Source organism: Stylophora pistillata, chromosome 6, assembly GCF_964205215.1.
Source record: "Stylophora pistillata chromosome 6, jaStyPist1.2, whole genome shotgun sequence".
Classification (NCBI taxonomy): Eukaryota; Metazoa; Cnidaria; class Anthozoa; order Scleractinia; family Pocilloporidae; genus Stylophora; species Stylophora pistillata.
Window position 1 is genome coordinate 13,228,171 of NC_142524.1, and position 13,904 is coordinate 13,242,074.

Sequence of the window (13,904 nt, forward strand, 5' to 3'; positions counted from 1 at the left end):
GTGAGCGAGGCTAGCATGGTTTGCCTGCACGAAATCCAGGGGGAACCCCACAGAGCAAGTGCAAAACTACATGGAACCACTGGCTGCATTAGCTTGAGGTTAACCTTGCCTAAATTATATTTAGCCACATTTATTCTGTATGGGACACCAATGTGGAACATGAACCTTAGTTGGAATAGATTCATCAATGACTTTGGCACAATATTTTCAGAATATTTATGCACAAACATCTGATACTTATGAAATTAAAGGAGTCAACATTAAAGGTACATAACACGAAGAAAAGATTGAACAAGAATTCCATGTTTAACTGTGAGCCCTCCATTTGTTATAAGAGCTCAGCTCTCTTCAACTCTAAGGGTAACAGGCATCCTGGAGGCAAAAAAGACCTGGACAATGCAAAGTCACTTGGGCACCTTGGAACCTATCCTCTTGAAGAAGACAATAGCTCGAATCCAAGAAGCAAAATGGTTCAGTATCCTTGTTGACGAAGTAACAGTTGGTGTTGTGATCGAACAACTTCTCATTTACATTGGTTATGTGGACGAGAGAGGCAAGCCCCACTTTGACTTCGTGGAAGTTAAAGACTGCCTTGCAACATCTGATTCTGCTAATGCTGAAACAATCACCCGTTTAATTAAAGAGTACCGAGGCCATGACATCACGTTACCATGAAAGCAATTTTTGCTGGTTCTAAACAAGCTTTTAAGATGGCACCTGTGCTTGTGTTGTGTTGTAACTTTGAGTAAAATGGTTCAATGTTTCGCACCCAATTGCAATCATCAGTCCCAAAGAGAGACATGCAGGTTTTATCGGTTTCCCAGCAAAGGTAGTAGTGAATTTAACTGGTGGAAAAAACTACTAAGGTAAGCATAACTTCGTGTTCAGTTGAGTGAGTAGGTAGCGTGACCAAGGTCAACAATAGTGATAACCTTTGACTTATTAAACATGGATACTACTTTATTCTTCACCAATTATTCATCTGATCCAGAAAACAGTGGTTAGTTATGTTTCTCATCTGATCAAGTTACTCTTAATGCTTTATCACAGGAGAAAAGATCGAAATCCGCGTCAAAATTCACGAGTATGTAGCTGTCACTTTTGCGCAGGTTTGTAAGCAAATGGCCCTGAAATATTCAAGAGAAATTCATATAAATTATTTCCAAATACTGAAACTAGAACTCCCAAGATTTCTAAGAAGAAAAAGAAATCAAAGTTAGACAAGCAGGACGATTTGGTAGTTGTGTCCGAGTTCGTGGAAAAGTTCAATGAAGTGTTGATGAGTCTTCGTTGCAAAATGGGGCGGCAAATGAACCGAGTGCTCAAGAAGTGCTGGCAACAAATGCCGAGAATTTGATATTAAGTCTGAAACAGAGAAGCTGAGAGAAAAACTTAGTACACTAAGGCATAGAGAACATTTTCAATAAGAAAAATACTCACTGCTTACTCTAAAGGATTATGTAATACCTGCATCAAGAGTCTCCGATATCGAAACGCGCGCAATGCATTCTGGGATCGTCTCATATAAAAAGTGGGCACCAAGCGTGACAGCGGCTATCTTGATAACTAAAGCATCGTCAACATTTATACACTTTTACCTCGCGATTTTACAATTTTTTCCAGTTTAAATTAGATCATAGTTTGTATATAGTTTTAATAATAGTTTGTATATAGTTTTCACTAGTTTGTATATAGTTTTCATATAGTTTTCTCGTCGTTTTTGGCGTGGAAATGAGCGAGACAAGTGAGCTTTCCCTCGAGGAAGTCAACACATGGAAGGTGGACGCTCTCAAGTTATTTTGCCGTAAACGAAATCTTAAAACTTCTGGAGCTAAAGCTGAACTTGTAGCCCGTGTGTTTGCAGCATCAGAGATGGGAATCCAAGTACAAGCATCGGCTAAAGAACTAATGTGCATCACGGAGTCTGAGAGAGCGAAGCTATTGTTTACTCCTGAGGGCAGCAAGCTTCCCGATCCTCTTGGGCTAAAGGACGGATGGATTGATGAAAAAGATGGGCTAACATCATGGCCTCCTATATTTCTAAGTGACATTACGAAATATCTGATGGCTGATCATCCTGGAAAGGATATTAAACTGCACGAACGGGTCATGAATGAGTACAAAGAGGGGAAAGCATACCGCTTATTTGACTCGGGCTTTCTGAAAGAAGTTTTCTACCATGAACTAGAAAATATGGATTTTTGCTTCTTGAAAGCAAAATGTACGCATTCGATGAAGGTTGGTGATACACCACATACATCATGGATTTGTTCAAGAAAAAATGGAGAGATTATCAGTGCCTACTGTACCTGTACTGCTGGGTATGTTAGACTTTCTGTTTTATAAGACTTTAACTTGTAACTGATGCAAAATTTAAGCCTAAAATATCATGTTTATCATATACCTCGATTTTATGACTAATGTTGTTGGTCTAAGCTCAATATATATTATACTTTAGAATGTTTAAAATATTATGTCTATCATATACCCTAACTATTTGTTATTTCTTGTTTCAGTATGAGTGGTTCTTGTATTCATGTGATGGCACTGCTGTTCAGAATTGAAGCAGCAAACCGTAATGGTATGACAAATCCTGCATGTACGTCCAAAGAGTGTGTGTGGAATGTTCCAATAGGAAACAAGACTGTAATCAAGCCCTCTAGAATTTGTGATATGGAGTGGAAGGCTTCAAAGCTAAATAAAGGTATGTTATTATGTTTAAAATTCTAAACAAAGTATTTACAGTATGTATACTGGATAGACATAAGTGTTATCTGGGGACATAAATAAGAAAGTTCTTATTAGCTTGTAACCTAGCAATTAATTTACTTTTATTTTGTGTTTTTCTAGAGACGACCAGACCTGCCATCGATAGTCGCCGAAAGTTATTCAATTCACATGAAGAGTTGAAGCCCCTGACTCCAAAAGGAAAGAGGAAGTCGTTTTATAATAATTTGAAGGACTTGTTGCCAGAATCGGCATTCATCAAATTAGCAACGGCTGAGTTTGAGGAACCGTGTTCAACTTCCGTTACAATAGAAATTAATACTGAAGTACCTGAATGTGTAATGCCTAAGTCATCAAAGAAAGACTTAAGTGCTGATGATATACATCTGATTGAACAAGGCACCATTGGTCAGTCTGAGAATGAGGCATGGCACGATTACAGAAAAGGCCGATTAACTGCCTCTAATTTCTATAGAGTGTACACAAAAGTTGAAACCCTTAAAACTAAGGGGGGTGATGCACAGGAACTAGTGGACACAATCCAGGGTAAAAGTAATGGACCATCGGAACATTTACCTGCTCTAAAATATGGAAGAAACATGGAGAAAGTTGCTAAGGATAAGTATGTGAAACTGTTTCAGAGGGAGCACAAAGATGCAAAATTCAGAGAGTGTGGACTATTTATTGATGAATCTGACCAATTCATTGGAGCATCCCCTGATCTGCTTGTTGAATGTTCCTGTTGTGGATTAGGGGTGCTAGAAGTGAAGTGCCCTTATTCTATTGTTAATGATTTACCATCAGAAGACAATCTTTCCTACCTGGTAAAGATTAATGGCAAAATTGTCTTGAAAGAGAAGCATGCATATTTTGCACAGATACAGGGACAAATGGCTGTGACAAAGAGAACATGGTGTCACTTCCTGGTCTACACCCAAAAGGGTTATCATCTGGAGCTAATCAAGTTCAATAATGATTACTGGGAAAAGATAAAGCAAAACCTAATTTGGTTTTATAATAAGTATTTAAGTGAATGAATGCTCGTTAATTATAACTTGATACAAAACTTTATTTACATGGTGTAAACACTAAAAATACATTTGTACATTTTATATACAATTTAGAATTTTTACAATTTCATATCTGGAAAAACTGGTCTGACAGTTCTAAATTGAACTCAAATAGTCTCTGAATAGAACAGTAAAATTGTCTGTTGTGGAAACTGGAATGGATGAATCAAATCATGAAATTTTATACAAGTAATGCATTGACCACACTTCAGTATGATTGAAAATGTTACAGTTTGATATTGTTTGCAGTTATATATATAGTAATAATAAATAATATATTATTTATTTGTGTTCAGCGACACATGAGCTGTGAAATGAAGAAAAATATTTACAAATTATATCTAATGATTGTAATCACTCTACCAGAACAATTTTTCTCTTGTGAGGTCCTTGTGGTGCAAATAATATAACAGTTCTTATTCAGAGTGCACATACTTAATAGCTGAAGCATTAAATGGTACTAAATCATACTAATACTTAAATTTCTTGTTATGTACCATTATCAACACTATTTAGTATTATTTGGTACCATTTGTATGAAAGATTAAGTGATTGCACTCTATACTAGTTGCTAGTAAATACTTAGTAGAGCAGAGATTTTGAATAACATTTAACCTAAGAAAGAACTTAGACTAATACATATTGGTATCCTCTAAATTTATGAAGTTTATATTCTTTCATGGGTTAAATGCTGTCAATCTTTTTAGCTATTTGTACATTTCTTGTTAATCATTTTTTACCCAAGGGTCTATACAAGTTACATAAGGCTGCACAAATAAGTACAATGTTGTCTATACTGCCAAGCAGTGATATTGGTAGTTCATGCTTTATCAGTCTAAACGTCTTCAACCGTCTTATTGCTTGCTCAACAAAGATTCTAAGATTTGCAATTTCTTTTGTTTTAGCAACTTCAGCTTTAGTGAACTGCTCTTGTCCACGTTTACCAGGGGGGATGTGTAGTCTTGAGCTTCTGATTAAGAGGTCTTCAGCAATTGTGAATCCACGGTCTGCCATCACTTCATCGCCAGGTTCAATGATATCATAAAATGATGATTCTCTTGTCAGATGCACATCTGAAGTTCTCCCTCCCCATGCTTTGGATAAGAAATTGAAAAAACCATGTGGTGTTATTGATACCAACAGCTTAGCAGTGTTGTGATGCTTGTAGTCTGACCACGTAGCTGCTCTAAGGTTTGGGTCGCTTGGGGTTTCAATAAATATTTCTGTGCAATCAATGATGTGGCGTACATTAGAGTAGCCTGGCTTTTTAAACTTTGCGGGCAAAGTTGCTTTCACAACATCGATGGAGGGATTGTAAACCAAACATTTAAGTTCACTTGCTAGGATTTTCACCCAGGTAGTAACAACATTTGTTACATTTGTAGTTGAAATTCCAAACCTCTGTGCTAAGTCAGCATTTGTTGATCCAAGTCGAAGTTTCATTAAGGTCAAAAGAAACTCATCTTTTTCTGACAAAGCTCTTTTAGGGCCAAACTTATTTGGTGTTTTTTTGAAGTTTCTTCCTTTTTTAGTAGATTTTTTTGGGCCACTCCAGTAGTTTACTTTTTTAATGTTTCCCTTCACTACTTCAAACAACTTATTGAATACTCGTTTTGATGGTAGGCCGGTTAGTAGACGAACAGATGAATTTGTTTTCAAATCAGAATGTTCTAGTCCCTTACGCTGTCTGGCCTTGAGTTTTATCTTACATGCTTTGAGTTCACTTTCAAGTTCTTGGAGTTTTTCTTTGAGATCTTTGATCTCATTGAACTGCTTGAGTCTTTCCTGCAAGCATTTTTCTTTCATACAGAAGTCAGGATCTTCTAGGTTGTACCAGCCAAACGAATATGCATGATCGTGAGTGATATGGTCGGGTCGACCGGCAGTAGTACAATGTTCTTCTTCTGTTATAAACGAGGAACTACTTGGTTCTTGAATCACAGGAGCATCTTGACTATCATGTGCATTATCTTGAGTATCATCTTGAATATTATCTTGTGTATTATCTTGAGTATTATCTTGAGTTCTTAAACGTTTCATTTCTTCTAGTAATGATGATCTATCAGTAGGCGGTTTACGGTTACGAGTAGACTTTGTCTCGTAGCCCATTTTGAGTACAGGATCAGGGTTTTCTTTCGTGGGTTTCCCATCAACAAAGTGCTCATTGCAGACTCTCGACGAATTATTAGGTTGCCAGACTTCTCCTTTCGGGCCTTTTCTCTTTAGAAGATGGATCCAGCGCTTTCTACCCTCATTGTTTTTGCGTTCAGTAGGGAACGGAAATAGCTTGAACGGCAGCGGACAGTCACATGGCGGAGTGCCGTGTAAACAATCGTGAACTTCGCATTGCTGTGAAGCCCATTTCTCAAGCTTTTTCCCACTGTTATGGCACCCAAATACTGCACAATTTCTGTGCCCAAAGACCATGTCATTAAACGGCTGCAAAGTAATAAAAATACGATGAGAATCTTTGACTTTTGACAGTTCTTGTATTCGCGAATGTCACTCGCGCGCAGGATTGAATCTACTACCATTAAAAGCTTAAAAACAGCTAAAACAAAGTTAAAATTTGTAACTTACCTTTTGAATATAATACCCACGAAGATTATTTTCCAGTTGATATCACTTACAAGAACAAAAAGACTGTATTATAGATAAAGACACGCTTCAAAGAACGCATTGAATACAGAGACACACGCCATATTGTCACGCTTGGTGCCCACTTTTTTTGTGAGACTATCCCAGAATGCATTGCGCGCGAATTACCTTCCGGAACTCTTGATGCACGTATATGCATGGAAACAGGACTGCCCAACAAGCAAATATTCTCTGTAGTGGTGAGCTATGTCAAGCGTTTTCTTAATGACGTCAGTTACTTTTACGGCTGAAAGGTGGACATGGTATTGCCGGAAGACCAGATATTCATAACGTTAATGAAAGCAAGACAGAACTATACAAACTTGCACCTTGCACAATTGTTCAATTGCAGCACTGCTACTATCAGCCACATTATTGTAACATTTACACATGTATTCCATAAACTACTGTGGGAAGATTGCCTAATCACTGTACCATCTCAAGAGAAAAACAGAACATCAAATTGCCAGAATCTTTCTCAGTATTTAGCAATTGTAAGATGGTCATTGATTGTACTGATTTGGAAATAGCTGCCCCTGGCTTAACCCTTTAACCACCGGTGGCCTCTTTAGAGGCCACTGACAAAAAGGTACTGCAACACTCGTGGCCCCTTTAGCGGCCAAATAAATTTACAAACATTACCGCTCTGTAACCAGGCTTTTTTTAGCAATTGGGGGGCCCAGATATTGCCATTTTCCTAGGGAGGGTTTGAGTAATGCAATCGTGTTTTTATCACCACGTGGTTTCATACAAAGTTTTCGAGATATTTTGTTTTGAAAGTTCAACGAGATAAAAATTCGAACTTCGCCATTTTTAAATGTCTTCGGGTGACGAGAGCGACAATTCTGGATCAGATTTATCATCTTCAAGCGAATTTTCTTTCCAAGATGACGATGTCCTTGAAGAGCTGTTCGATAGCGATGAAGAGGAAGAGGATTTCGCTGGTTTTAATTTCGATTTGCCCGAAAACATGAAGTGGGAGAACCAGCGCTTCGATGTAGACATGCAACCGTTCACGTTAACACCTGGTCCGACAATAAACTTACCTGATACTGGTAAGGCTTTTGACTTTTTCTCGTTGTTTTTCACCGAGGAAATCATCGGTAAAATTGTGGAATTTACAAACAAGAATGCTCATAAGAAAGAAGTACCAAATTGGCAACCTGTCACATCCGAAGAGTTAAAGGCATTTATTGCAATGTTGATCATTTCGAATGACATTATTGTTGTCCCACGCGACGAACGCTACTTCCTGTCATCTGCAGAAGCAAGGCTATTTCTCATTCCAGGAGTGAAAAACATTTTGCGATCTCGAAAACGTTTCTTCCAGTTAAAATCGTACATATTCTTCTGCGACCCAGACCACGAACAAACAGAAGAAAAGCAAGACCCCTTATATAAAGTGAGAGGTATTTATCATGATATTGTTCAGAAATTCAAGGAACTTTTTAACTGCTCCCGTGAAATCTCCATTGATGAAGCTATGGTTCCTTTCAAAGGGAGGTTAGCCATAAAGGTGAGAATGCCAGATAAGCCAATCAAATTTGGAGTGAAATTCTTTCAACTCTGTGATTCCAAGACTGGCTATTGCAAGAATTTCTCTATCTATGCTGGGAAGGACGACAGAGAGGCTGGTAACATCGGAAAGACCGGTAAGATTGTCATGGATTTGGTTGCAGATTTGCACAATACAAACCATCACCTTTATGTTGACAATTTTTACACCAGCCCAATTCTTTTCCTTTTGTTGAGGACAAGGGGAATTCTTGCTGCTGGGACAGCAAGACCTCGCAAGGGCTACCCGCATGAACAATTGAAAAGAGCTGTTCTCAGGAAACGAGGAGAAGTGGCATGGCTTACTGCAAAGGAACAAGGAATGACAGCTTTGAGGTGGAAAGACAAAAAAGATGTCTATTTTCTAACTACAATACATTCCCCACCAGTGGTACCAGATTGGGTCGAAGATGACAACTCTGGGGCTGAATCAGAAGAAGTCAGAAATGAAAGTGACGTGGTGTGTAGAAGGGTCAAGCAACGAGGACGCTGGGTTACCAAGAAGATTTACAGGCCAGGAATTGTCAAGTCCTACAATAACTTTATGGGAGGAGTCGATCTCTCAGACCAAATGACAGCAGTCAGTAAGTCAAAGAAACAGAAGAGGTGGTACCTTCGCATTTTCCTGAAGATGGTCCTTCTAAGCATTTACAATGCTTACATTCTTGAGGGGTTCAAGCGCCCACAAACTCCAAGAGGAAGAAGGAAAAGGGATCTATTGTCTTTCAAGGAAGACCTTTGTGTGCAGTTGGTTGGCAACTTCCCACAGCAACACAAATCAACTGCCTCTAACAAAAGAAAGAGGAGTGCAGACACACCAGTGCCTGAACGTCTCAGTAATGTTAGAATCCATTTTCCCTTCAAAGGGGAGGGCAAGAATCATCGTTGTGTGGTCTGTGAAAGAAAGCTCTTCTCTTCAAAGAAAGCAAATCCTGACAACCCTTCTCCAAGACACAAGACAACTTTCAAGTGCAGCCAGTGCAATGTTTACCTGTGCATTGGAGAAGGAGGATCAAATTGCTTCTATGACTACCATACTAAAGAAAACTTTGCTAGCTAGGGACAATAAATGAGAGGCACTACATCAGTAACTCAATAGAAGAACAGGTTTTATTTCAGAATTCATTTGTTACAGAGACAAAAACTATTTCTAAGTGCTAGTAAAAACTCACAAATCAATGGGTAAATTTAAAGTTTTTTTACTCAAAAGATGTTGCGCAATGACAACATGACTTTTTTGCAAATGAAGTCGGGTGAGTTTTAGTGTAAAAATATGACTTTTGTTGTAAGATAAATTGCTTTTTTCATCTAAGGTTGTCCTATGAAAAGCATTTTTTCATTTTAGAATATTGTTGGACAAATTTTGGTGGGTTTGTACACATTTCAAGAAGGACCATATTTTTTTTTTTCAAAATCGCAGGTTATCTCAACTTTGAGAGGTTCATGTTCAGTCAGTTTTCATCCTTTAAAAATGTAAATAGAATTACCTGAAAGAGAATTTTATAACAAATAAAATCATATGGGGTTCTTTTTTGCAAAAATGCTTCCTTCTCCATGAAAATTGCAATTAAAGTAATGTACGTAATTTCGGCAAACAGTACCAAAAACATCTGGTGTTCAGGGCTGTTTTCTGCAAAAAACGACTGGTGGTGAAAGGGTTAATGAGTGAGCAAAGAATGACTTATTCAACTTATAAAGGGATGAACTCTTAACACCCTCATTGGTGTTGCCCCCAAGCAGTAATTACACATGTAAGCAAATCATTCCCTGGTTCTACATCAGATAAAGCCATTGTTGAAAATTCAGGGGTATTGAACCATTTTAAACCTGTTGATTTAACACTTGCAGACAAAGGGTTTCTGATTCGTGATGTCATGCTTGTTGGGGTGTCTGTCAATATTCCCCCATTCCTTTACAATTGGAAGTTTCATGAATCCGAAATCAAATCGACCAAAACAATTGCAAGATGTAGGATTCATGTTGACAGAGTGAATGCCCGTTTAAAGGACTTTAAGATTCTCAACTTCATCCCAGCTTATCTTCGATGTTATTCGGACAAAATTCTTTCACTGTGTACTGGATTGGTGAATCCTCATTGATCAAAGAGATAAGAGACACTTTGGATATGGAATGATAGTTTTTGGTAAGAAAATATGTAATTTCATAAGACATTTTAGTGAACATAAATGTTCCATCTGCAAAGGTGACTCATTTAAGTTTTTTGTGGTTTCTAATACACTCATGAAAACATTACTATTTATTGATTTTAAATCATGTTGTATTTTTTTTGTTTGTGTCATGGAAAGTTTTAATAGAGTATAAATGTACAATATGAAATATAAAAGTATAATCCTATATTGTATTTAATGCTGTCTATAAATACATGTGTTTATCTCTTGCTTAAACTACCACCTATGAGATTTTAAATAAAGGTTACTGTTAATTATAGAAGGTCATTCACAATTCAAGGGATTAGGTGCTTCACATATAATTCCTTTTACTTCAAAAGTCTCCCAGAGCATTCTGGATCTTTCTTTATATGCAGAACCAGAGTGTCCTTTGTAGTCCAGACAAAAAAAAAGCTTTGATTTCTATTAGCCAAGTGTAATTGACCTTGAACTTGGTGCCAATATGAATGCTCTTTGTTTGGTTCATATTCTCCTTTCTCATTCTTTGTGATGTAGAAGTTGTCAGAGGCAACAGCTTCTGTTATTGTATTATCGTTATCGATATATGGGCATTTTATTTCAAGAAGGCGATTCTTTCCATAATTTACGAAACCCGGTTAGCAAGAAAACAAGTGGTGTAAAATTTCAACATAGATAAAATAAATGTGTTGTGTTCACTAAAAAAGCTTTTAGAAAAGTGAGCTAAAACAGAAACTACAACTGGTGGATAATTTATAGCATTATCAAGTTATTGTTTGACCCTTTTTTTTTAATTTCTTTTGTTAAGTACAGCTATTATTCAGGTATTTCTTCAATGTTTTGAAAGAGCTAAAACATGATAAAATTGCAACACAGCTAAAGTGCCAATGTCAGTACACTGGAAAGAATAACTTTGTTTCACAGCTCACACACAGTCTCATTAGCACCTGAGAATGTGCCTGGCAGTGACTTAGCTGGAGTTGCACAAGACACGGCAGGGAAACTGGGTTAATTCATTCCGTACAAATTAGTTAAGGACAAAATGCAAAGCAGAAAGAAGCCAAAAAGAGTGCAGACTGCAAAGTTCAGAGTGCAGTCAATGAGTTGACTTACAAGGTTGAGGGCTCCGACCTAACACTGTCAGGTTTCAAGTCCAGCTTCTTTGCCACTAAGCTACGCTGCACTCAGTATTATATTTATGCTTTTCTTCTCCCCGAAGTAAATTTGTGATGTCTTGACAAGATATTCAAAGTATTGTTAAGTTGGCATCCTCATCTGCTTCACTGAGAGTTCCAGCGTAACCCAGCTACTACAGGCTGGTTTTCACTTGCAACGTAGTCGGAGTCATAATCAGAAGCGTGGAGCGATACGATCTAGTGAAAATCAAACAGATGAAGTCGGAAGCAGAACACCGATTCTGCCTATGACTCCGTCGCTTACGATCTAGTGAAAACCGCATTGTCGGAGTCGGAAGCGGAAGCGGAAGAATAAACCAATCACAATCCTCAATTCCATCTTTCCAAAATGTACAAATAGCCGTAACAAATTTAAACGTGTGAGCTTGAAGGTAAAATTACGAAATTAAAAGTTAAAATACTCGAACTGAACCTACCGAAAGTACGATTCACGATCACCAAGTCATAGTTCGCTGATGAGGTTAGCATACTCTTCCTAGGCTGCTCGACGTCAATAGATATCACGAACCCAAAATTGCTTTCCTTTTCAAACGATATTATTCCTGCATTGTCTCTGCCTGTGCAAAATAATGATTAATAAGCGCCAAAGTTGCTCTTCGTCCGCCATGTTGTCTTTGGCACCAAAATTTGTACTTTCGTGGGCCTGGAATCGAGCATTGTGACTGATTTATTCTTCCGCTTCCGCTTCCGACTCCGACAATGCAGTTTTCACTAGATCGTAAGCGACAGAGTCATAAGCGGAATCGGAACAAAATGGGAATGTTCTGATTCTTGCGACTACCATTCCGTCGAGCTTATGACTCCGCTTACGACTCCATTTTACAATTTTCACTGGGTCATAACCACTCTTACGACTACGACTCAGACTCCGTCGCTAATGAAAACCAGCCTTACACCAAAGTTTTTTTCACTAATAAATACTGTTACGAGGATCGAATTATTTTTACTTAATCTGTCACGCAATCCCAGACTTTTCTAGAATTATCTATAATCTGTAATATTCCAGAAACTTCTTTCATGTGACTCAGCAGTTTCCAAAAATAGTACAACTTGTAATACGCTATAAATAGTAATAGAACATTCTAGATAACTAAAGTAAATGTATAAAAGCTGGCTTGTGAGAAGTACAAAGGAGATTTGCCCGAGGGCTTACCCTCGTGGCTTCCTGACTGAACCTTGTGGAAGCTATGATATGACACTTTCGGCCGGCGACCGGCGATTTTCGCCGCCTGCGAACGGCTCCGTCGCCGGCAACTAAAAGCATCCTTGCTGGTAAATAATTTAAAATATTTTAGATAAAGAATAAACGCTTTCTATGTTGTCTGACAATGACGTGCAAGAAACGGAAATCGATGAGGAGTACATATTTCCTCCGAAGAAACTCGCGAAAACGAAGAGAAATTTTTACGCGTGTACTGGTACGTGACGTTCATTAATGCAAGTTTGCGTTGACAAGTCACGCATCACTGGCATCCCTTCAAGGTACGTAAATTGTTTTATTTCTCTATTTCTCATAAATATTCATCACTTAATGAAATGTAGCGCTTTCATCGCAATTTATTAAACCAAAATGGTCCTTTGTTTATGAGGTGTGTCGCCTTTTCATTTCAAATACGCTTCATTTAGCTTTCGTGAATTCGAAGCAAAATAAATTTAACGCAGACAATAATTAATCACTATTTGAAAGGTCAATTATCTTCTTGACTTCTCGGCTTCTCACTGTTTTAGTTTAAACAGATATACTTTAACTAGGAACTACTTATTCTCACCAAGCGAAAGCATAAAAAATATTATCTCGGGTCAAGCTATAAACCGAAGTAAAGTGATAAGCCGATCGTGCGGGATAAAATTGCGAAATATTTTTGTGATGTTCGTGTTTTTGTTCACCTTTGATCTGTTTGATTCTTGTGTTAATATCTTGATGTGAAATTCTTCCAGATCGATTCGAGTGTTGTTTTACATTAATATTTATTAGTAACGTGCCCGGTATTGCCTGAGGGATGAACGGGCGAAGATACAACCACTTTGTTTGTTGCTGTTTGTCGCTGTTTGTCGCCATGTGCTCGATTGCATAATCAACGTGCCATATTTGGAACCAGTCGTGCCCAGTCTGTTTTGAGGCTGCAAGCGAACTTCCAGACTCTCTTTGGTTGTAAAGAAAAAACGATGCCTATTGGAGGTGTTGATAAATTATATCCTTGACTTCTTATATAAGTAAAGATATCATTATTATTATGCATTACTTTTGCAGTGCAACATCACAGTGTAGTTCTCGAACATGAGCCAAAAGAGACAATGTTCCAAACAGGCCGGGATTCAGACATTTTTCACCAAAAAACAACGGGTGTCAGGCAAGAAAACATTTTGACAACACTTATTTACTGTATAAATACAATTACACTTTTCATTATCTTAACATAACAGTAACTTTCTTTCATCAGATGCATCCACATCTGCAGATCTCACACAGTCTGATGCACCACAAGCTGACTCTAATGATAGATGTGCTCCGTTGCCTTACACATCAGCAGATAATGTGGAAAAAGTTCCCTCAGTAGAAAAAAGTCCATCTG

At 37.9% G+C, this 13,904-nt stretch overlaps 3 protein-coding genes across 3 annotated transcripts in view; 2 read left to right on the forward strand and 1 right to left on the reverse strand.

The window, feature by feature from the left end:
- The first annotated feature begins 1,538 nt into the window (after positions 1 to 1,538).
- Positions 1,539 to 5,032, forward strand: LOC148728352 (uncharacterized). Its single transcript, XM_088763270.1, has 3 exons — positions 1,539 to 2,321; positions 2,517 to 2,704; positions 2,851 to 5,032. The coding sequence occupies exons 1-3, from the start codon at positions 1,732 to 1,734 to the stop codon at positions 3,762 to 3,764; spliced, it is 1,692 nt and encodes a 563-aa protein (XP_088619396.1). The 5' UTR covers positions 1,539 to 1,731; the 3' UTR covers positions 3,765 to 5,032.
- LOC148728353 (uncharacterized) lies at positions 3,776 to 6,593 on the reverse strand. The gene is made up of 2 exons (XM_088763269.1): positions 6,378 to 6,593; positions 3,776 to 6,236 (listed from the first exon to the last, which is right to left on the reverse strand). Exon 2 carries the CDS (start codon positions 6,222 to 6,224, stop codon positions 4,527 to 4,529), a length of 1,698 nt encoding a protein of 565 aa, XP_088619395.1. The 5' UTR covers positions 6,225 to 6,236; positions 6,378 to 6,593; the 3' UTR covers positions 3,776 to 4,526.
- Positions 6,594 to 12,794: 6,201 nt separating this feature from the next.
- The window catches only part of LOC111332715 (zinc finger protein 862), a 4,210-nt gene continuing 3,100 nt past the window's right edge, over positions 12,795 to 13,904 (forward strand). Inside the window, exons 1-3 of the mRNA XM_088763268.1 lie at positions 12,795 to 12,813; positions 13,583 to 13,682; positions 13,773 to 13,904. The exon at positions 13,773 to 13,904 is cut by the window's right edge and continues 1,753 nt beyond it. Coding sequence (XP_088619394.1) covers positions 13,610 to 13,682; positions 13,773 to 13,904 — 205 coding nt within the window. The 5' untranslated portion in view covers positions 12,795 to 12,813; positions 13,583 to 13,609. The remainder of the gene's footprint in view (positions 12,814 to 13,582; positions 13,683 to 13,772) is intronic.